The sequence below is a fragment of the Aquarana catesbeiana genome, linkage group LG03 (assembly GCF_042186555.1).
Source record: "Aquarana catesbeiana isolate 2022-GZ linkage group LG03, ASM4218655v1, whole genome shotgun sequence".
In the NCBI taxonomy this organism is placed as follows: Eukaryota; Metazoa; Chordata; class Amphibia; order Anura; family Ranidae; genus Aquarana; species Aquarana catesbeiana.
This window is the reverse complement of record NC_133326.1, coordinates 629,037,657-629,061,526: the sequence shown is the minus strand read 5'-3', so window position 1 is coordinate 629,061,526 and position 23,870 is coordinate 629,037,657. Positions and strand designations below refer to the sequence as shown.

Sequence of the window (23,870 nt, the reverse complement as noted above, 5' to 3'; positions counted from 1 at the left end):
TGCACACAGCATACACTGCTCAAATCCTACACTGCACACAGCATACACTGCATACAGCATACACTCCCCAAATCCTACACTGCACACAGCACACACTGCTCAAATCCTACACTGCACACAGCATACACTGCTCAAATCCTACACTGCACACAGCATACACTGCATACAGCATACACTGCCCAAATCCTACACTGCACACAGCACACACTGCTCAAATCCTACACTGCACACAGCGTACACTGCTCAAATCCTACACAGCATACAGCATACACTGCTCAAATCCTACACTGCACACAGCATACACTGCATACAGCATACACTGCCCAAATCCTACACTGCACACAGCACACACTGCTCAAATCCTACACTGCACACAGCATACACTGCTCAAATCCTACACTGCACACAGCATACACTGCTCAAATCCTACACCGCACACAGCATACACTGCTCAAATCCTACACTGCACACAGCATACACTGTTAAAATCCTACACTGCACACAGCATACACTGCCCAAATCCTACACTGCACACAGCATACACTGCTCAAATCCTACACTGCACACAGCATACACTGCCCAAATCCTACACTGCACACAGCATACACTGCTCAAATCCTACACTGCACACAGCATACACTGCCCAAATCCTACACTGCACACAGCATACATTGCCCAAATCCTACACTGCACACAGCATACACTGCCCAAATCCTACACTGCACACAGCATACGCTGCTCAAATCCTACACCGCACACAGCATTCACTGCCCAAATCCTACACTGCACACAGCATACACTGCTCAAATCCTACACTGCACACAGCATACACTGCCCAAATCCTACACTGCACACAGCATACACTTCTCAAATCCTACACAGCATACAGCATACACTGCTCAAATCCTACACCGCACACAGCATACACTGCTCAAATCCTACACTGCACACAGCATACACTGCTCAAATCCTACACTGCACACAGCATACACTGCCCAAATCCTACACTGCACACAGCATACACTGCTCAAATCCTACACTGCATACAGCATACACTGCCCAAATCCTACACTGCACACAGCATCCACTGCTCAAATCCTACACAGCATACACTGCTCAAACCCTACAATGCACACAGCATACACTGCTCAAATCCTACACTGCACACAGCATACACTGCTCAAATCCTACACTGCATACAGCATACACTGCCCAAATCCTACACTGCACACAGCAGCCACTGCTCAAATCCTACACAGCATACACTGCTCAAACCCTACAATGCACACAGCATACACTGCCCAAATCCTACACTGCACACAGCATACACTGCTCAAATCCTACACTGCACACAGCATACACTGCTCAAATCCTACACCGCACACAGCATACACTGCTCAAATCCTACACCGCACACAACATACACTGCCCAAATCCTACACTGCACACAGCATACACTGCTCAAATCCTACACTGCACACAGCATACACTGCTCAAATCCTACACTGCACACAGCATACACTGCTCAAATCCTACACCGCACACAGCACACACTGCTCAAATCCTACACCGCACACAGCATACACTGCTCAAATCCTACACTGCACACAGCATACACTGCTCAAATCCTACACTGCACACAGCATACACTGCCCAAATCCTACACAGTATACACTGCTCAAATCCTACACCGCACACAGCATACACTGCTCAAATACTACACTGCACACAGCATACACTGCCCAAATCCTACACAGCATACACTGCTCAAATCCTACACCGCACACAGCATACACTGCTCAAATCCTACACTGCACACAGCATACACTGCTCAAATCCTATACAGCAGGGGTCTTCAAACTGCGGCCCTCCAGGTGTTCAGGAACTACAATTCCCATCATGCCTAGTCATCATGTCTGTGAATGTCAGAGTTATACAATGCCTCATGGGATATGTAGTTCTGCAACAGCTGGAGGGCCATAGTTTGAGGATCCCTGCTATACAGCATACAGCATACACTGCTCAAATCCTACACAGCATACACTGCTCAAATCCTACACAGCATACAGCATACACTGCTCAAATCCTACACTGCACACAGCATACACTGCTCAAATCCTACACAGCATACAGCATACACTGTTCAAATCCTACTCAGCATACACTGCCCAAATCCTACACTGCACACAGCATACGCTGCTCAAATCCTACACTGCACACAACACACACTGCCCAAATCCTACACAGCATACAGCATACACTGCTCAAATCCTACACAGCATACAGCATACACTGCTCAAATCCTACACAGCACACAATGCTCAAATCCTACACAGTATACAGCATACATTGCTCAAATCCTACACAGCATACACTGCCCAAATCCTACACTGCACACAGCATACACTGCTCAAATCCAATACTGCACACAGAATACACTGCTCAAATCCCATACAACATATACCGCTCAAATCCTACACTGCACACAGCATACACTGCTCAAATCCTACACTGCACACAGCATACACTGCTCAAATCCTACACTGCACACAGCATACACCGCTCAAATCCTACACTGCACACAGCATACACTGCTCAAATCCTACACAGCAAACAGAATACACTGCTCAAATCCCATACAGCATACATCGCTCAAATCCTACACTGCACACAGCATACACTGCTCAAATCCTACACAGCAAACAGAATACACTGCTCAAATCCCATACAGCATACACTGCCCAAATCCTACACAGCACACAGCATACACTGCCCAAATCCTACACAGCATACACTGCCCAAATCCTTCACTGCACACAGCAAACACTGCTCAAACCCTACACTGCACACAGCATACACTGCCCAAATCCTACACAGCTCAAATACTACTCTGCACACAACATACCATGCTCAAATCCTACACTGCACACAGCATACACTGCCCAAGTCCCACACAGCATACACTGCTCAAATCCTACACAGCATACACTGCCCAAACCCTACACAGCATACACTGCTCAAATCCTACACAGCATACACTGCCAAAATCCTACACTGCACACAGCATACACTGCTCAAATCCTACACTGCACACAGCATACACTGCCCAAATCCTACACAGCATACACTGCTCAAATCCTACACTGCACACAGCATACACTGCTCAAATCCTACACTGCACACAACATACTATGCTCAAATCCTGCACTGCACACAGCACACACTGCCCGAATCCTACACAGCATACACTGCTCAAATCCTACACAGCATACACTGCTCAAATCCTACACAGCATACACTGCACACAGCATAGACTGCTCAAATCCTACACTGCACACAGCATACACTGCTCAAATCCTACACTGCACACAGCATATACTGCTAAAATCCTACACAGCATACAGCATACAGCATACACTGCTCAAATCCTACACAGCATACAGCATACACTGCTCAAACCCTACACAGCATACACTGCTCAAATCCTACACTGCATACAACATACACTGCTCAAATCCTACACGGCACACAACAGACACTGCTCAAATCCTACACAGCATACAGCATACACTGCCCAAATCTTACACAGCATACACTGCTCAAATCCTACACTGCCCAAATCCTACACTGCACACAGCATACACTGCTCAAATCCTACACTGCACACAGCATACACTGCTCAAATCCTACACTGCACACAGCATACACTGCTCAAATCCTACACTGCACACAGCATGCACTGCTCAAATTCTACACTGCACACAGCATACACTGCCCAAATCCTACACCACACAGCATACACTGCTCAAATCCTACACAGCATACACCACCCAAATCCTACACTACATACAGCATACACTGCCCAAATCCTACACTGCACACAGCATACCCTATCCAAATCCTACACTGCACACAGTATACACAGCCCAAATCCAACATTACATACAACAGACATGGCCTATACGATACACAAAGCCTATATTTCACACAGCACAAACAGCCTAAACATACACAGCACACAACATAAAATGCACAAAAACGTACAATGCACACAGCATACAAATTCATACACTTCCATTTTCTAGCTGTAGTAGAACATCTGTGTGAAGAAAAGGCTCTGACTGACTGTCTCTGCCTAAGTACCCAACCATAGCTTCTGCCTTAAAGAGGAGGTCCCCCCCCAAAAAAAAAAAAATTAAAAGTCAGCAGCTACAAATTCTGTAGCTGCTGACTTTTATTATTAGGACTCTTATCTGTCCAGGGTTCCTGCAATGTCAGCACCCCAGCTGATTTTTGGATCGGCTCACGGGTACTGCTGTCATCATTCATGATAAGGGAAACTGGTAGTGAAGCCTTTCTGCTTCACAGCCGGTTCCCCACTGCGCATGTGCGAAGCACGCTGCGCTTTCTAACTGACTCGGCGGCGGAGGAAGGAGGGGGGGGCGAACTTTCAAGGGACAGCGCCGCGTCGCAGTCTCCTGGAAGTGGGGAAGGGTACCAGTCAAAAACAGGAGGAAGCAGATAAGCGGAGGTTCCACTTTTGGGTGGAACTCCGCTTTAAGCTTGCCACACACCACGGTACAGTCTACAATCTATCTTTTAGATCTACCAACATGTATGTCATACAATGATCACCAAGTAGAGGATCTGACTAATTTCATTTTATCATGGGTTACATCTGGCTCTGAGGTCCATAAACTTTGCTGTGCATGAAATACTAGCCTGCAAATGACTTACTGGAATGCTGGATATCAAGCTCCAATCTTCTGATCTCCCTGTATTACCTGTTTAGGTTTATTTGTCCTTTACGTTATTAATAATTCTTTTTCTTGTGTTTCTACAGTGCTCCAGTTGGTGCGGTGATGTCACAGTGGAGTGCTCACTGACAGGGTTGTGTCGAGCGGTATGGCGGGGGCCTGGATGGTTCTGTGGGGTGTCTGTTCAGCCGCCATATTGTTGACGTCCTCTACTCAAGGTAAGTTCCCCCTGCTCCTATATTTTTGCCCCTGAATCTATTCATAATTACATTTGTCTGCTTTGGCTTTATTTTTCACTCAATTTGTTTTCATGACTGCCTAAACCTCCCCCTTGACGTGCTTTGAAATACCAAATATTAAGCCTATAATTACAGAAGATTTTAGCCACAGCAATAAATTATGAAATCAAGAGTCCCATGTGAATCATTAGGAAGGATTCCCATGAACGTTCTTTCAGTCTACAAAATAGCTGCCTGCAGACTGACCAGGGAATGCTTCCAGTCTGACCTTTATTTAATGAGCCAGTATTTAGTTAGCCATAGCTAGGCATGAAACCTGTTCCTCACAAACTGTGAGGCTTTGGACCACTGCTGCAATTGTTTCTGTGGCTGCAAAATAAAATCTGAAGAGAAGGAGACAAAATGTGAGGACACGGTGACATAAAAATGTCGGCAGTGAGGAGGAAGAGAGTGAGAAGAGGCGATAGTAGAACAATCCTCCAACCGTTCTTGTGACCATTATATGCTACTTCCCATAGCAGTCAATCAAATGTGCATTTGTTCACCATGTCTATATTCACTCGGTGAGATCTAAATGGATGGTGTACTTTGCATAGTGCTCTTGGCCTTGTGCCCCGTTGTTCTATTTATCTGAACCACCTCTCCCCCAATTTAGGAACGCAGAAAGCGGCTTAAAGCAGGTTGATGCACCTTAGAAGTAGTTCACAGCCTATATTCCCATCACACACGTTCCTGGTATAAGCTCGTTAGGCTATTGGGTGCTGTGGCGACAGCCAGCTGGATACTGTAACTTATGTAGATATTCGCCAGCACACCAAGGACCATCAATTTTTGTCCAAACATTGTTTTATTCAAGAAAGATCACATCACAAAACAGTGTAGTGCAACGTTTCGGAGCCAAGCAGGACCCCTTCGTCAGGCAAAAAAGTTGGGACGCTGTGTAAAATCTACAAAAAAACACAATGCAATGATTTGGAAATCTCATAGATCCATATTTTATTCAAAATAGAAAATAGAAAACACACCAAACATACCAGAAAATGTACCATCTCAAGAAAAAAATAAGGTCATCTTCAAACTGATGACAGCAACATGTCTCAAAAAAGTTGGGACAGGGCAACAGAAAGCCGACAAAGTGATACAATGATCATTTCACAGATGCGGACTATTCGTTTGAACAGTTCAGTAATGTTTTTTCAAAGGAAAACCGGATGAAGTTTACATCAGTTTTTCATCCGCTTTTACATCAGTTTTTTACATCTGCCAGCTAAAGTCCTTAACCACTTGGGTCCTGCAGCCACTTTATCATGCCAAAACAGACTGTTTGTTTACATACATTTTTTCGTCCAATCCATTGTTTTAACAGAAGAAAAAAGGGGCTTTGATCCATTACAAAAGAAGGATGTTGAAAGCTGCTTATGTAAACAGATGTGAAAGGATGATCATCTGTTTACATCCATTTTTACATAGAGATGCGATGATGTCTGTTTTTCAACCATCGACGGATGGATGAAAAATGGACAATTGGTCAGCATGTGTGAAAGGGGCCTAACAAGGAAGAGCTGAAAGGACATTTTGCAGCTAATTAGGTTAATTGGCAACAGTATTTTTTTTGCATCAGTAACATGACTGGGTATAAAAAGAGCATCTTAGAGAGTCAGAGTGTCTTAGAAATGAATGCGGAGAGGTTCACAAATCTGTGAAAAGCTGCATCTAAAAATTGGCAAACAATTCCAGAATAATGTTCCTCAATGTAAAATTGCAAAGACTTTAAATATATCAGCATCTACAGTACATAATATCATCAAAAAATTCAGAGAATTGGGAGAAATCTCTGTGTACAAGGGACAAGGCTGAAATGCAATATCGGATGCCCATGATCTTGGGCCCTCAGACAGCACTGCATTAAAAACGGGCATAATTCTGTGATGCACATCACCACATGGGATTAGAAATACTTCCAAAAATTGCTGTGTTCACACACAGTTTGTGCCATCCAAAAATGCTAGTTAAAGTTCTAACATGCAAAGAAGAAGAAATATCTGAACAAGATCCAAAATTGCTGTCCCCTTTTCTGGGCCAAAGCTCATTTAAAATGGTCTGTTGCAAAGTGGAAAACTGTTCTGTGGTTAGACCAATCAAAATTTGACATTCTTTTTGGCAACCCTCTGTACTAAAGAGAAGAGTGACCTTCCAGGTTGTTATCAATGCTCAGGTAAAAGCCTGCGTGTCTGATGGTATGGGGGGCTCATTAGTGCGAACGGAATGGGAAGCTTGCACATCGGGAAAGGCATCATCAATGCTGAAAGATAAATCCAGATTTTAGCGCAGCATATCCACTTCCATACCGGGCCTATTCTGGCACTTCTCTCCTACATGTAAAAATCATCATTTTTTTGCTAGAAAATTACTCAGAAGCCCGAACATTATATATGTTTTTTTTATCAAACAACCTAGGAAATAAAATGGCGGTCATTGCAACTTTTTATCTTGCACGGTATTTGCGCAATAATTTTTCGAACGCCTTTTTTTTCATGGTTTCATGAATTAGAATATAACAAAACAGTAAAGTTAGCCCAATTTTTTGAAAATAATGTGAAAAATGATGTTATGCTGAGTAAATAGATACCTAGCACGTCACGCTTTAAAATTGTGCACACTCATGGAATGGCGCCAAACTTTGGTACTTAAAAATCTCCATAGGCGATGCTTTGAAAATTTTTACAGGTTACCAGTTTAGAGTTACATAGGAGGTCTAGGGTTAGAATTGTTGCACACGCTCTAACGCATGCGGCGATACCTCACATGTGTGGCTTGAATGGCGTTTACATATGTGAGCGGGACTTGAGTGTGCGTTCGCTTCCGAGCGCAAGCTACCGGGGACAGGGGCGTTTTAAATTTTTTTTTTTATTATTTTACTTAATTTTTTTTATTTTTACATTTTTTTTTGCATTTACATTTTTTTGATCACTTTTATTCCTATTACAAGGAATGTAAACATCCCTTGTAATAGGAATCTATCGTGACAGGTCCTCTTTATGGAGAGATGCGGGGTCAATAAGACCCCACATCTCTCCTCCAGGCTGGAAAGCATGAGATCGAGAAAAAAATTTCACCGATCTCATGCTGACTGCCGCGATCGTGGCTTTGTTTACATCCGGGAACCCAGGCGTGACGTCATAACGTCGCACCCGGGCCTCCGACGGTCATAGAGATGACTGGTGACCATCTGGTCACCGAAAATCTCTATCATCGTCATCAGGCGCCGGCTGATTCTTTCTCCGGGCCCCCGATGGCACGGGAGAGCCCAGAGAAGCGTCCCCTCCCGTCTCCTATAAAAACAATCAAGCAGCGGAGCTGTCGCTATGATCATTCTTATCGTGCACAGAATCGCTGGCTGAAAAGAATATCCGAATGATGCCTGTAGCTACAAGCATCATTCAGATATCCTCTCACAAAGTCAAGGATGTCATTTTACTATGGCCCAGTAGGGAAGTGGATATGCTCCCATCCAGACAAAATCTTTTTCAGGGAAGGCCTTGCATATTTCAGTAATAGTATGGCTTCATAGTAGAAGAGTATGGCTTCTTAGTAGAAGATTGGGGGTTCTGAACTGGCCTGCCTGCAGTCCAGACCTTTCACCAGTGGAAAATATTTGGCACATCTTGAAACAAAAAGTACGACAAAGAAAACCCAGGACTGTTAAGCAGTAAGAATCTCATATCAGGCAAGAATGGGACAACATTCCTCTCCCAAAACTCTAGTAACTGGTCTCCTCAGTTCCCAGAAGGTAAGAGAGTGTTGGTAAAAGAAGAGGGGATGCTACACCGTGGTAAACATGGCCCTGTCACAACTCATTTGAGACGTGTTGCTGCCATCTATTTCAAAATTATCTTATTTTTTTCTTAAAATTGTGCATTTTATCAGTTTAAACATGTCATATGTTTTCTATTTTCTATTGTAAATGATATATGGGTTTATGAGATTTACAGTTCATTGCATTCTGTTTTTATGTAGATTTTTCACAGCGTCCCAACTTTTTGGGAATTTGAGTTATAGTTGAAGTGATTAAGTAGTCCACTCACAAAACCTAATTCTCACTTTCATGAAGTCTAGTGCTACACAGTGTACAGTTCTCCTTATTAATGCTTCTGCAGGAACCGTAGTCTCCTGTCACATGATTCTATGTTGTACAACCTCCCTCTCATACACCAATGTGATTTGGCGAGGCTGCAGTGAAGTCAGTAGAGAATGTTCAAGCAAGGCCTACATTTTCACAGGCCATTCCGTAGATCGGTATACTGGCAACTGCAATGATTTGGCTATTGAGGCAGCCAGCATCACAGGTTAAAAATCAGACATATTTATTCAAGTAGGCTGTATTTACTGAAATCGTTTAAATGTGGGAGAATGTTAAATATGGGAGAGCTCAAGGATGACCTTGTCAGGGTGCTTGCTACTCTTTCAATGTCCAATTACAAGCTAGGGTAGGTCCAGTAAGAGCAGGGGTCTCAAACTGGCGGCCCTCCAGCTGTTGCAGAACTACAAGTCCCATCATGCCTCTGCCTGTGGGAGTCATGCTTGTAACTGAACAAATTAATGGGGTGGGCAACTACATGGCAGATGAGGTTCAATGTAGAAAAATGTAAAATAATGCATTTGGGTGGCAAAAATATGAATGCAATCTATACACTGGGGGGAGAACCTCTGGGGGAATCTAGGATGGAAAGGGGACCTGGGGGTCCTAGTAGATGATAGGCTCAGCAATGGCATGCAATGCCAATCTGCTGCTAACAAAGCAAACAGAATATTGGCATGCATTAAAAAGGAGATCAACTCCAGAGATAAAACGATAATTCTACCCCTCTACAAGACTCTGGTCTGGCTGTACCTAGAGTATGCTGTCCAGTTCTGGGCACCAGTCCTCAGGAAGGATATACTGGAAATGGAGCGAGTACAAAGCAGGGCAACAAAGCTAATAAAGGGTCTGGAGGATATTAGTTATGAGGAAAGGTTGCGAGGACTGAACTTATTCTCTCTGGAGAAGAGACGCTTGAGAGGGGATATGATTTCAATATACAAATACCGTACTGGTGACCCTACAATAGAAATAAAACTTTTTCGCAGAAGAGAGTTTAACAAGACACGTGGCCACTCATTAAAATTAGAAGAAAAGAGGTTTAACCTTAAACTACGTAGAGGGTTCTTTACTGTAAGAGCGGCAAGGATGTGGAATTCCCTTCCACAGGCGGTTGTCTCAGCGGGGAGCATTGATAGTTTCAAGAAACTATTAGATAAGCACCTAAATGAACGCAACATACAGGGATATACAATGTAATACTGACACATAATCACACATAGGTTGGACTTGATGGACTTGTGTCTTTTTTCAATCTCGCCTACTATGTAGCTATATATGTAACTGTCAGCCTTGCAATGCCTCATGGGACTTGTAGTTTCGCAACAGCTGGAGGGCCGCCAGTTTGAGACCCCTGAGTAAGAGGCTATATTGCTTAACTGCTATGGAATCTGCAGGGGAAACCAGGTCACAATACTAGCTGAACAGACTACACCTCCTTAAGTGACTATAGGGGTTAAATTATATGTATTTTGATTGCATATTTAGAATCTTTATTCTGAATTCATCTTTAAGCAAAAAGTGCAGAGCAAAGTACTGTACAAGGAGCAATGAATGGTTGCTACACTGTTATTTACTTTATTAAGTAAACCCTTTCAATAAAGGCACTTTGCTTTCTCCATCTTTCCCGCAACGCAACCCCTCCTCCCGTTACCTCCATCTTCCCTCTATTCTCAGAAGTTAATCACTCAACAGAAAGCTAATTAACACCTAATTAATTCATGGATCTCTCTAACCTGGGAGTCAGGAACACTCAACATTTACTGGCAGATAAATAAATTGGGATTTTTCTGCCAATTTTTGAGTCCTTAATTCCTGCAAAAATAACAAAAAAGAAACTTTTCTTTTCTCCTGGGTTGAGAATTCTTTCTTTTCAAGCATCAAGTAAAAAACAAACAGTTACTTGTTGTCTAAGGTTATCTAGAGGTCTAGCACAAAATCCTCAGTTATATTAATGTAACACAAAACTGAACTTGAGCTAATAAATCTTCAGTGAAACTTTCTTTAATTAAAAGTTTAAAAAAAATGTAATAAAAATCAGAAATGTATGCAAATGTTTCCCCACTTTTCAGGACTTTATTTTTTTCCCCAATTTAATTAAGACTGAACTCTGGAAATGCACTTATTAGGAAAGGTATATACTGTATGTACAAGTACCACTGGGGGGGTTACTATTAGTGTAATCTTGCAATGTATTAGAATGTTATATTACTGGGCTTGCTGCTAAACACTGTTGTGTGTTCCCACACCAACAGAACCAAATAATACAAAAAAATTGTAGTGCTACCTCAATTTTTCAAATATGTGCGAATAGTGCTGGAATTCCACCAAAAATGTAGGTAGTGCTACACTTTTTTGTATTATTTACTTATTAGGTTCAGGATCTCTGGTCCTAGAGACCAGTCTACACATGCCCAATTTGTACATACATATGAGGGCCAAATTAGATCCATGTGAACTCAATGCAGATCGTGTCCATAGCGTCCTGGCCAAGATTTGTGTTGCAAGATCTAAGGGCTCTTTCACATTGGGGGCGGGGGGCAGTAAAAACAGGCAGCACAGCCATGCAATGTGAAACTGCCATTTGGCATTTTTTTAAAAATGAAAAAAAAAAAATGCAGAATGCTTTTTACAGGTCTGTAAGCATTAGCCCCTACCTGAAAGAGCCCTAAGTGCTACCTATTGAAGTGGAAGTAAACTCTTTCTGTCAACTTGTACCTACAGGTAAGCCTATAATAAGACTTACCTCTAGGTACTATGAATATCCCCTGAACCTGCATGGTTTAGGATATATTCACACTTCATGCAGCCTGGGATGCCTTTCTAATGTAAATTCTAACCTTAGAACAAAGCACTGCAGCACCGCGCTGTCAGCTCTGACAGACGCTTCCATCTTCACCCGGTCTTCCTTCCGGGTTTGCGTCCTCCGGTCGCTGTGATGACGTCACTGTTTAAGTCACGGACCGCGGCACAGAGTTCTGAAGGGACGGCATCGCGGCACGGTCAATCAGACGACTGGAGGACGCAAATCCGTAAGGAAGACTGAGTGAAGATGGAACCGTCTGTCAGAGCTGACAGCGCAGTGCTGCAGGGCTTCGTTCTAAGGTAAGTACTTCATAATGTGCTAGTATGCGATGTATACTAGCACATTATGCCTTTACTTTGCAGGGTTTAAAAAAGAAAAATTGGTGCGGTTTACTACTACTTACTACTTTAAGCCATTGTGCCACCCAAAATTTAGGTACAGAAAGGTAATTAAAATGTATGGCTACGTCCTTCGATGTTAGGGAGATAGGGGAAAGAGGAAGCTGTTCTTATGCCCAGCACAGGAGCACTGAGCAGGGCTGACAACACTGACTGGGAATTGCAGTGCAGTAGAGTCAGAGCTCAAATAAGTTAGGAGGCGCTGTATTTCTCACAGATCAACAGGTATTTTTCTGTATTGGCAGTGTTTTGTTTTTCTGCCCTGACATACAATTTAATGCCCAGCTCTTGGTAAGTGGGACCCCCACCCCCGTCTAATCCATCCTGCATGTTTTTTTCTTACCATGATATACTCACCTGAGTCCGCCATCCGCGTCCCTTGATAGTGCCATTTCCAGGTGCAGGGGGCCGTTTAATATTTGCCGGGAGATAGGCTCTAAATATAGCTAATAAAGTGCAGAACAAACAGGTAGAGCGGTTTATAAAGACAAACTTGCTTGTAATAAAGCTTTGGAAAATCAAGAAAATTATGCAATATTTTGGCCACTGTAACATCTGTATATAGAGTATCACTTCCTAGAGTGCTTGGCCGATGTAGCCAGTTGGAGCTTGCAGTGGCCACAATGGATGGTGCCATGCAGAAACCAAATATGAGGATAGGAAGTCATCAGCACTTGTTTAAGTGTGAAAACTGCAGCAAATAAATCAGAACAGCCTGTTATTCTGAACATTCTGACCTATGTGATGCCGTTTTCACAATAAAATTAGAGAATCATATCTTTTCTTGAGTGCTGGTGACTTCCTATCCTACTGTTTGGTTTTATCCCCTGTCACATAGTATCATGTAATATTTTTGCATGAGCTTTAGCGTTTTCTGCAAGTTAGAATATTGGCTTAGACAGGGTCACTGTGTAAGGACAAGGCAGCCTAGGACATCTGTCAGTGTATCTGCTTTCAGTGTTTTTATGCAACCACCCAAAACACACATGCAATTATTATTTAATAAGTCAGGACAAAGAAAGTATTATGAAATTTCATATTTTCACCTTGACAATGAATTGTCCTCATTGTTGACAGTGTTGAGGTTCATCTTTCAATAACCAAACTAGTTGTGAGAAGCAACTGATGGAAGCTCTCACTATGGAATGCCTATACATACTGGGAGTTCTAAGGCAGTGAACCTGAGCAGCTACAAAACAAATTAAGTTACTGTGCCCTGGAGTCAGAACATAACATATGCTGTAAGAGGCTCCTTAAAGTGAACCCTATAACAGTCTTAGAGCAATGGCCTTTGGGTTTGTGTAGATGGCATCAGTTTGAGACACTTCTGCGATCATTCTGAATTGATTGACAGGTGCATTTTGCCTGCCGTTGACCTCATTCTGACCTGCTTCAAGCACATTTTGAAGTCCCATAGAAGGCTTTGTTAATGTAAAACTCATCTGACACAAACAAAAGCCCATTGACACAGACTGGAATAATTACATTTTCACCACATAGTACGTTTTTAAATTTTACATTAACCTGAATATTTTTTAAATTCTCTCACTGTGAGCGGGACTTGAAACCGCAAAGGGAAACCCAATTGCATTTTGAGTCCAACTGCTTAGAAACTCACAACTGCTTACCCCTCAAACTTTTAGAACTGGTTCACATCATGTCCATTGACAGAAGGGTCAAGGAACCTGTAGATTAGTGGTCAGGTTGATGAGAGATCACCCTATCACCCTGGTAATCAATTTGAGTAAGGGCACTTTCCAATTATGGCCATTGAGCGATAGGATCCTATAGGTTAGTGGCCAGTGGAAGAAGGACTACCTTTCATTGGTGGTCATTGGAAGAAGGGCCTCTTTTCTCTATGGTCAGTGAATGAAGGGATCCTGAGGATTAGTGGTCATTGCAAGATGGACCATCTTATGTCGGTGGTCATTGGGAGAAGGGCCCCTTTACATTAATGATCAGTGAGAGAAGGCGCTCTGTAGATTAGTGGTCAGGGAAAAGGACAATCTTATGTTGGTAGTTATTGGAAGAAAGACCCCCTTATACTGATCCTAAGTGAAAGAAGGGACCCTGTAGATTAGTAGTCAGTGGAAGAGGGCCACTGTCTATTGGTGGTCATTGTAAGAAATGGCCCGATGGTAAGTGAGAAAATGACCATGTAGAGTAGTGGTCAGTAGAAGGACGTGGTTAAAAACGTTGGCTGATCATTTGGAGAAAAAGCCATTTACACTGATGGCCATTGAGAGGTGGGATCCTGTAGATTAGTGGTCAAATGGAAGGTGGACCACTGTACATTAGAGATAGGGCCCTTTCAACTGATGGACAGTGAGAGAAGGGATACTGTAGATTAGTGATCAGTGTTTTAAAATTCTCACGCTATGAGCAGGATTTTAACTTGCACAGGGAAACCCTATTGGATTTCGAGTCCAAAGTCTTAACCACTCGGCCATCACAGCTGCTTGCTTAAAGAGCTGGTTAACGTCATGGCCATTGACAAATGGGGCACTGTAGATTAGTGGTCAAGTGGAAGGAGGGACACATTGGTGATCATTCGGAGGAGAGGCCATTTACACTGATGGCCTGTGAGAAATGGGATCCTGTAGGTTAGTGGAAGATGGCCTGTGCTTCACTCACTGGTAATCATTTGGAATAGGAGCGCTGTTGAGATAAGGGACCCTGTAGATAAGTGGTTAAGTGGAAAGAGAGCCACCTTACATTGGTGGTCATTGAAAGATGGGCCCCTTTACACTATGGTCAGTGTGTGAAGGGACCCTGTAGAGTAGTGGTCAGTAGAAGAATCTGGTAGGGCCCTCTAACACTGTTTACCAGTACGGTGAAGGATCCTGTAGATTAGTGGTCAGTGGAAGAAAGACCACCTTACATTGATGATTATTTAGACTAGAGGTACTTTACACTGAATGCCAGTGAAAGATGGGATCCTGTGGGTTAATGGAAGAAGGACTGTACTTTACTGACTAGTAATCATTTGGAGTAAGGGCCCTCTATTAAAATGGTCAAGTGGAAGGAGGACCACCTTACAATGGAAATCATTAGAAGTAGGGGACCTTTACGCTGATGGGCAGTGAGAGATGGGATACTGTAGGTTAGCGATCAATGTTTTAAAATTCTTACACCATGAGTAGGATTTGAAGTTACACAGGGAAACCCTATTGGATTTTGAGTCCAATGCCTTAAGCACGCGGCCATCACAGCTACTTGCGCCAAAAGTTTCTTGAGCTTCTTCAGCTAGTTCATGTCAAGTCCATTGACAGTGATCCCCCTTCCACATGACCACTAATCTGCTGAGATAAGAGGTCCTGTAGATAACCAGTCGGCCATCACAGCTGCTTGCTCCAAAAGCTTCTTGAGCTTGTTCACGTCATGTCCATTGACAGAGATTAGTGGTCAAGTGGAAGGGGGACCTCTTTACATTGGTGATCATTCGGAGGAGAGGCCATTTGCACTGATGGCCAGTGAGAGATGGGATTCTGTGGATTAGTGGAAGATGGCCTGTACTTCACATAATGGTAATGATTTGGAATAGGCGTGCTGTTGAGATAAGAGCCCCTGTAGATACGTGGTCAAGTGGAAGGAAAACCACCTTACATTGGTGGTCATTGAAAGATGGGCCCCTTTACACTATGGTCAGTGTGTGAAGGGACCCTGTAGAGTAGTGGTCAGTAGAAGGATCTGGTAGGGCCCTCTAAAACTGTTTACCAGTAAGGTGAAGGATCCTGTAGATTAGTGGTCAGTGGAAGAAAGACCACCTTACATTGATGATTATTCAGAGAAGAGGCCCTTTACACTGATGGCCAGTGAAAGATGGGATCCTGTGGGTTAATGGAAGAAGTACTATACTAACTAGTAATCATTTGGAGTAAGGTCCCTCTATAAAAGTGATCAAGTGGAAGGAGGACCACCTGAGCTGGTTCACGTCATGTCCATTGACAGTGGTTACCCATTCCACTTGACCACTAATCTGTTGAGACCTTTATGCTGATGGCCAGTGAGAGAAGAGATCCTGTTGGTTAGTGGTCAGTGAAAGAAGGACCACCTGACATTGGTGGGCAATCCTTTACACTGATGGCCAGTGAGAGAATGGATACTGTAGGTTAGTAATCAGTGTTTTAAAATACTCATGCTGTGAGCAGGATTTATTTCTGTGCAAGTAAACCCTATTTGATTTCAAGTCCAACGCCTTAACCACTCGGCTATCACAGCTAGTTGCGCCAAATGCTTTTTGAGCTGGTTCACGTCATATCCGTTGACAGCGGTCTCCCTTCTTCTTGACCACTAATCTGTTGAGATAAGAGACCCTGCAGATAACCACTTGGGCATCACAGCTGCTTGCTCCAAAAGCTTCTTGAGATGGTTCACGTCATGTCCATTGACAGATGGGGCACTGTAGATTAGTGGTCAGTGGAAGAAAGACCACCTTACATTGATGATTATTCAGAGTAGAGGCCCTTTACATTGATGTCCAGTGAAAGATGGGATCCTGTGGGTTAATGAAAGAAGTACTATACTAATTAGTAATCATTTGGAGTAAGGGCCCTCTATAAAAGTGACTGGTAATCATTTGGAGTAGAAGAGCTGTTGAGTTAAGGGACCCTGTAGATAAGTGGTCAGGTGGAAGGAGAACCACCTTACATTGGTGGTCATTAAAAGATGGGCCCCTTTACACTATGGTCAGTGTGTGAAAGGACACTGTAGAGTAGTGGTCAGTAGAAGAATCTGGTAGGGCCCTCTAACACTGTTTACCAGTAAGGTGAATGATCCTGTAGATTAGTGGTCAGTGGAAGAAAGACCACATTACATTGATGATTATTCAGAGTAGAGGCCCTTTCACTGATGTCCAGTGAAAGATGGGATCCTGTGGGTTAATGGAAGAAGTACTATACTAACTAGTAATCATTTGGAGTAAGGTCCCTCTATAAAAGTGATCAAGCAGAAGGAGGACCACCTGCTCTGGTTCACGTCATGTCCATTGACAATAGTTACCCATTCCACTTGACCACTAATCTGTTGAGACCTTCATGCTGATGGCCAGTAAGAGAAGGGACCCTGTTGTTTAGTGGTCAGAGAAAGAAGGACCACCTGATATTGGTGGGCAATCCTTTACACTGATGGCCAGTAAGAGAATGGATACTGTAGGTTAGTGATCAGTGTTTTAAAATACTCATGCTGTGAGCAGGTTTTGAACCTGCGCAGGGAATTCCTATTGGATTTCAAGTCCAACGCCTTAACCACTCAACCATCACAGCTACTTTCTCCAAAAGCTTCTTGAGCTGGTTCACGTCATGTACATTGACAGTGGTACCCCTTCCACTTGACCACTAATCTGTTGAGATAAGAGACCCTGTACCCTTAACCACTCGGCCATCACAGCTACTTTGTCCAAAAGCTTCTTGAGCTGGTTCACGTTGACAGTGGTACCCCTACATTGACAGATGGGGCCCGCGTAGATTAGTGGTCAGTGGAAGAAAGACCACCTTACATTGATGATTATTCAGAGTAGTTCCACTTGACCACTAATCTGTTGAAACCTTTATGCTGATGGCCAGTGAGAGAAGGGATCCTGTTGGTAAGTGGTCAGTGAAAGAATGACCACCTGACATTGGTGGGCAATCCTTTACACAGATAGCCAGTGAGAGTAGGCATACTGTAGGTTAGTGATCAGTGTTTTAAAAAACTCACGCTCTGAGCAGGATTTGAACATGTGCAGGGAGACCCTTTTGGATTTTGAGTCCAACACCTTAACCACTCGGCCATCACAGCTACTTTCTCCAAACGTTTCTTGAGCTGGTTCATGTCATGTACATTGACAGTGGTACCCCTTCCACTTGACCTTTAATCTGTTGAGATAAGAGACCCTGTAGATAACCACTCGGCCAGTGCAGCTGCTTGCTCCAAAAGCCAGTGATACCAGTCAGAGATGGTACCACTGGTAATCATTTGGAGTAGAAGCGCTGTTGAGATAAAGAACCCTGTAGATAAGTGGTCATGTGGAAGGAGAACCACCTTACATTGGTGGTCATTGAAAGATGGGCCCCTTTACACTATGGTCAGTGTGTGTGAAGGGACCCACATCATGTCTCCCTTCTACTTGACCACTAATCTGTTGAGATAAGAGACCCTGCAGATAACCACTCGGCCATCACAGCTGCTTGTTCCAAAAGCTTCTTGAGATGATTCACGTCATGTCCATTGACAGATGGGGCACTGTAGATTAGTGGTCAGTGGAAGAAAGACCACATTACATTGATGATTATTCAGAGTAGAGTCCCTTTACATTGATGTCCAGTGAAAGATGGGATCCTGTGGGTTAATGAAAGAAGTACTATACTAACTAGTAATCATTTGGAGTAAGGGCCCTCTATAAAAGTGACTGGTAATCATTTGGAGTAGAAGAGCTGTTGAGTTAAGGGACCCTGTAGATAAGTGGTCAGGTGGAAGGAGAACCACCTTACATTGGTGGTCATTAAAAGATGGGCCTCTTTACACTATGGTCAGTGTGTGAAAGGACCCTGTAGAGTAGTGGTCAGTAGAAGAATCTGGTAGGGCCCTCTAACACTGTTTACCAGTAAGGTGAAGGATCCTGTAGATTAGTGGTAAGTGGAAGAAAGACCACCTTACATTGATGATTATTCAGAGTAGAGGCCCTTTACACTGATGGCCAGTGAAAGATGGGATCCTGTGGGTTAATGGAAGAAGTACTATACTAACTAGTAATCATTTGGAGTAAGGTCCGTCTATAAAAGTGATCAAGCAGAAAGAGGACCACCTGCGCTGGTTCACGTCATGTCCATTGACAATAGTTCCCCATTCCACTTGACCACTAATCTGTTGAGACCTTCATGCTGATGGCCAGTGAGAGAAGGGATCCTGTTGTTTAGTGGTCAGTGAAAGAAGGACCACCTGACATTGGTGGGCCATCCTTTACACTTATGGCCAGTGAGAGAATGGATACTGTAGGTTAGTGATCATTGTTTTAAAATACTCATGCTGTGAGCAGGATTTGTTTCTGTGCAAGTAAACCCTATTGGATTTCAAGTCCAACGCCTTAACCACTCGGCTATCACAGCTACTTGCGCCAAATGCTTCTTGAGCTGGTTCACGTCATGTCCGTTGACAGCGGTCTCCCTTCTTCTTGACCACTAATCTGTTGAGATGAGACCCTGCAGATAACCACTTGGGCATCACAGCTGCTTGCTCCAAAAGCTTCTTGAGATAGTTCACGTCATGTCCATTGACAGATGGGGCACTGTAGATTAGTAGTCAGTGGGAGAAAGACCACCTTACATTGATGATTATTCAGAGTAGAGGCCCTTTACACTGATGGCCAGTGAAAGATGGGATCCTGTGTGTTAATGGAAGAAGTACTATAATAACTAGTAATCATTTGGAGTAAGGTCCCTCTATAAAAGTGATCAAGCAGAAGGAGGACCACTTGCGCTGGTTCATGTCATGTCCATTGACAGTAGTTCTCCATTCCACTTGACCACTAATCTGTTGAGACCTTTATGCTGATGGCCAGTGAGAGAAGGGATCCTGTTGGTAAGTGGTCAGTGAAAAAATGACCACCTGACATTGGTGGGCAATCCTTTACACCGATAGCCAGTGAGAGAAGGGATACTGTAGGTTAGTGATCAGTGTTTTAAAATAGTCACGCTGTGAGCAGGATTTGAACCTGCGCAGGGAGACCCTATTGGATTTCGAGTCCAACGCCTTAACCACTCGGCCATCACAGTTACTTTCTCCCAAAGCTTCATGAGCTGATTCACGTCATGTACCTTGACAGTGGTACCCCTTCCACTTGACCACTAATCTGTTGAGATAAGAGACCCTGTAGATAACCACTCGGCCAGTACAGCTGCTTGCTCCAAAAGCCAGTGATGCCAGTGAGAGATGATACCACTGGTAATCATTTGGAGTAGAAGCACTGTTGAGATAAAGAACCCTGTAGATAAGTGGTCATGTGGAAGGAGAACCACCTTACATTGGTGGTCATTGAAAGATGGGCCCCTTTACACTATGGTCAGTGTGTGTGAAGGGACCCACATCATGTCCATTGACAGTGGTCTCCCTTCTACTTGACCACTAATCTGTTGAGATAAGAGACCCTGCAGATAACCACTCGGCCATCACAGCTGCTTGTTCCAAAAGCTTCTTGAGATGGTTCACGTCATGTCCATTGACAGATGGGGCACTGTAGATTAGTGGTCAGTGGAAGAAAGACCACCTTACATTGATGATTATTCAGAGTAGAGTCCCTTTACATTGATGTCCAGTGAAAGATGGGATTCTTTGGGTTAATGGAAGAAGTACTATACTAACTAGTAATCATTTGGAGTAAGGTCCCTCTATAAAAGTGATCAAGCAGAAGGAGGACCACCTGCGCTGGTTCACGTCATGTCCATTGACAATAGTTCCCCATTCCACTTGACCACTAATCTGTTGAGACCTTCATGCTGATGGCCAGTGAGAGAAGGGATCCTGTTGTTTAGTGGTCAGTGAAAGAAGGACCACCTGACATTGGTGGGCAATCCTTTACACTGATGGCCAGTGAGAGAATGGATACTGTAGGTTAGTGATCAGTGTTTTAAAATACTCATGCTGTGAGCAGGATTTGTTTCTGTGCAAGTAAACCCTATTGGATTTCAAGTCCAACGCCTTAACCACTCGGCTACCACAGCTACTTGCACCAAATGCTTCTTGAGCTGGTTCACGTCATGTCCGTTGAGAGCGGTCTCCCTTCTTCTTGACCACTAATCTGTTGAGATAAGAGACCCTGCAGATAACCACTTGGGCATCACAGCTGCTTGCTCCAAAAGCTTCTTGAGATGGTTCACGTCATGTCCATTGACAGATGGGGCACTGCAGATTAGTGGTCAGTGGAAGAAAGACCACCTTACATTGATGATTATTCAGAGTAGAGGCCCTTTACACTGATGGCCAGTGAAAGATGGGATCCTTTGGGTTAATGGAAGAAGTACTATACTAACTAGTAATCATTTGGAGTAAGGTCCCTCTATAAAAGTGATCAAGCAGAAGGAAGACCATCTGCGCTGGTTCACGTCATGTCCATTGACAGTAGTTCCCCATTCCACTTGACCACTAATCTGTTGAGACCTTTATGCTGATGGCCAGTGAGAGAAGGGATCCTGTTGGTAAGTGGTCAGTGAAAGAATGACCACCTGACATTGGTGGGCAATCCTTTACACCAGAGGTCTCAAACTGGCGGCCCTCCAGCTGTTGCAAAACTACAAGTTCCATCATGCCTCTGCCTCTGGGAGTAACTGTCAGCCTTGCAATGCCTCATGGGACTTGTAGTTTTGCAACAGCTGGAGGGCCACCAGTTTGAGTCCCCTGTTTTACACAGATAGCCAGTGAGAGTAGGGATACTGTAGGTTAGTGATCAGTGTTTTAAAATAGTCACGCTGTGAGCAGGATTTGAACCTGCGCAGGGAGACCCTATTGGATTTCGAGTCCAACGCCTTAACCACTCGGCCATCACAGCTACTTTCTCCCAAAGCTTCATGAGCTGATTCACGTCATGTACCTTGACAGTGGTACCCCTTTCACTTGACCACTAATCTGTTGAGATAAGAGACCCTGTAGATAACCACTCGGCCAGTACAGCTGCTTGCTCCAAAAGCCAGTGATGCCAGTGAGAGATGGTACCACTGGTAATCATTTGGAGTAGAAGCACTGTTGAGATAAAGAACCCTGTAAATAAGTGGTCATGTGGAAGGAAAACCACCTTACATTGGTGGTCATTGAAAGATGGGCCCCTTTACACTATGGTCATTGTGTGTGAAGGGACCCACATCATGTCCATTGACAGTGGTCTCCCTTCTACTTGACCACTAATCTGTTGAGATGACAGTGGTACCCCTTCCACTTGACCACTAATCTGTTGACATATGAGACCCTGTAGATAACCACTCGGCCAGTACAGCTGCTTGCTCCAAAAGCCAGTGATACCAGTGAGAGATGGTACCACTGGTAATCATTCGGAGTAGAAGCGCTGTTGAGGTAAAGGACCCTGTAGATAAGTGATCATGTGGAAGGAGAACCGCCTTACATTGGTGGTCATTAAAAGATGGGCCCCTTTACACTATGGTCAGTGTGTGAAGGGACCCACGTCATGTCCATTGACAGTGGTCTCCCTTCTACTTGACCACTAATCTGTTGAGATAAGAGACCCCTCAGATAACCACTTGGCTATCACAGCTGCTTGCTCCAAAAGCTTCTTGAGATGGTTCACGTCATGTCCATTGACAGATGGGGCACTGTAGATTAGTGGTCAGTGGAAGAAAGACCACCTTACATTGATGATTATTCAGAGTAGAGGCCCTTTACACTGATGTCCAGTGAAAGATGGGATCCTTTGGGTTAATGGAAGAAGTACTATACTAACTAGTAATCATTTGGAGTAAGGTCCCTCTTTAAAAGTGATCAAGCAGAAGGAGGACCACCTGCGCTGGTTCACGTCATGTTCATTGACAGTAGTTCCCCATTCCACTTGACCACTAATCTGTTGAAACCTTTATGCTGATGGCCAGTGAGAGAAGGGATCCTGTTGGTAAGTGGTCAGTGAAAGAATGACCACCTGACATTGGTGGGCAATCCTTTACACCAGAGGTCTCAAACTGGCGGCCCTCCAGCTGTTGCAAAACTACTATACTAACTAGTAATCATTTGGAGTAAGGTCCCTCTATAAAAGTGATCAAGCAGAAGGAGGGCCACCTGCGCTGGTTCACGTCATGTCCATTGACAATAGTTCCCCATTCCACTTGACCACTAATCTGTTGAGACCTTCATGTTGATGGCCAGTGAGAGAAGGGATCCCGTTGTTTAGTGGTCAATGAAAGAAGGAGTAAAGTAAGGTCCCTCTATAAAAGTGATCAAGCAGAAGGAGGACCACCTGCGCTGGTTCACGTCATGTTCATTGACAGTAGTTCCCCATTCCACTTGACCACTAATCTGTTGAAACCTTTATGCTGATGGCCAGTGAGAGAAGGGATCCTGTTGGTAAGTGGTCAGTGAAAGAATGACCACCTGACATTGGTGGGCAATCCTTTACACCAGAGGTCTCAAACTGGCGGCCCTCCAGCTGTTGCAAAACTACTATACTAACTAGTAATCATTTGGAGTAAGGTCCCTCTATAAAAGTGATCAAGCAGAAGGAGGACCACCTGCGCTGGTTCACGTCATGTCCATTGACAATAGTTCCCCATTCCACTTGACCACTAAACTGGCGGCCCTCCAGCTGTTGCAAAACTACTATACTAACTAGTAATCATTTGGAGTAAGGTCCCTCTATAAAAGTGATCAAGCAGAAGGAGGACCACCTGCGCTGGTTCACGTCATGTCCATTGACAATAGTTCCCCATTCCACTTGACCACTAATCTGTTGAGACCTTCATGTTGATGGCCAGTGAGAGAAGGGATCCTGTTGTTTAGTGGTCAATGAAAGAAGGACCACCTGACATTGGTGGGCAATCCTTTACACTGATGGCCAGTGAG

General features: G+C 43.9%; 1 protein-coding gene and 5 non-coding genes across 11 annotated transcripts in view; 1 reads left to right on the top strand and 5 right to left on the bottom strand.

Moving 5' to 3' along the window:
* ADGRL1 (adhesion G protein-coupled receptor L1) overlaps window positions 1-23,870 on the top strand; it is a 631,260-nt gene that overhangs the window by 219,159 nt on the left and 388,231 nt on the right. For all 6 annotated transcript variants that reach the window (XM_073622453.1, XM_073622449.1, XM_073622454.1 and 3 more), the window contains exon 2: window positions 4,844-4,975. In XM_073622453.1, coding sequence (XP_073478554.1) covers window positions 4,906-4,975 — 70 coding nt within the window. In that variant the 5' untranslated portion in view covers window positions 4,844-4,905. The remainder of the gene's footprint in view (window positions 1-4,843; window positions 4,976-23,870) is intronic.
* On the bottom strand, window positions 14,713-14,794 carry TRNAS-CGA (transfer RNA serine (anticodon CGA)). The gene has a single exon. It is a non-coding gene; the product is annotated as a tRNA-Ser (tRNA).
* Window positions 17,521-17,602, bottom strand: TRNAS-UGA (transfer RNA serine (anticodon UGA)). The gene has a single exon. It is a non-coding gene; the product is annotated as a tRNA-Ser (tRNA).
* TRNAL-CAA (transfer RNA leucine (anticodon CAA)) lies at window positions 18,035-18,116 on the bottom strand. Its single transcript has one exon. It is a non-coding gene; the product is annotated as a tRNA-Leu (tRNA).
* On the bottom strand, window positions 20,008-20,089 carry TRNAS-CGA (transfer RNA serine (anticodon CGA)). The gene has a single exon. It is a non-coding gene; the product is annotated as a tRNA-Ser (tRNA).
* Window positions 21,777-21,858, bottom strand: TRNAS-CGA (transfer RNA serine (anticodon CGA)). Its single transcript has one exon. It is a non-coding gene; the product is annotated as a tRNA-Ser (tRNA).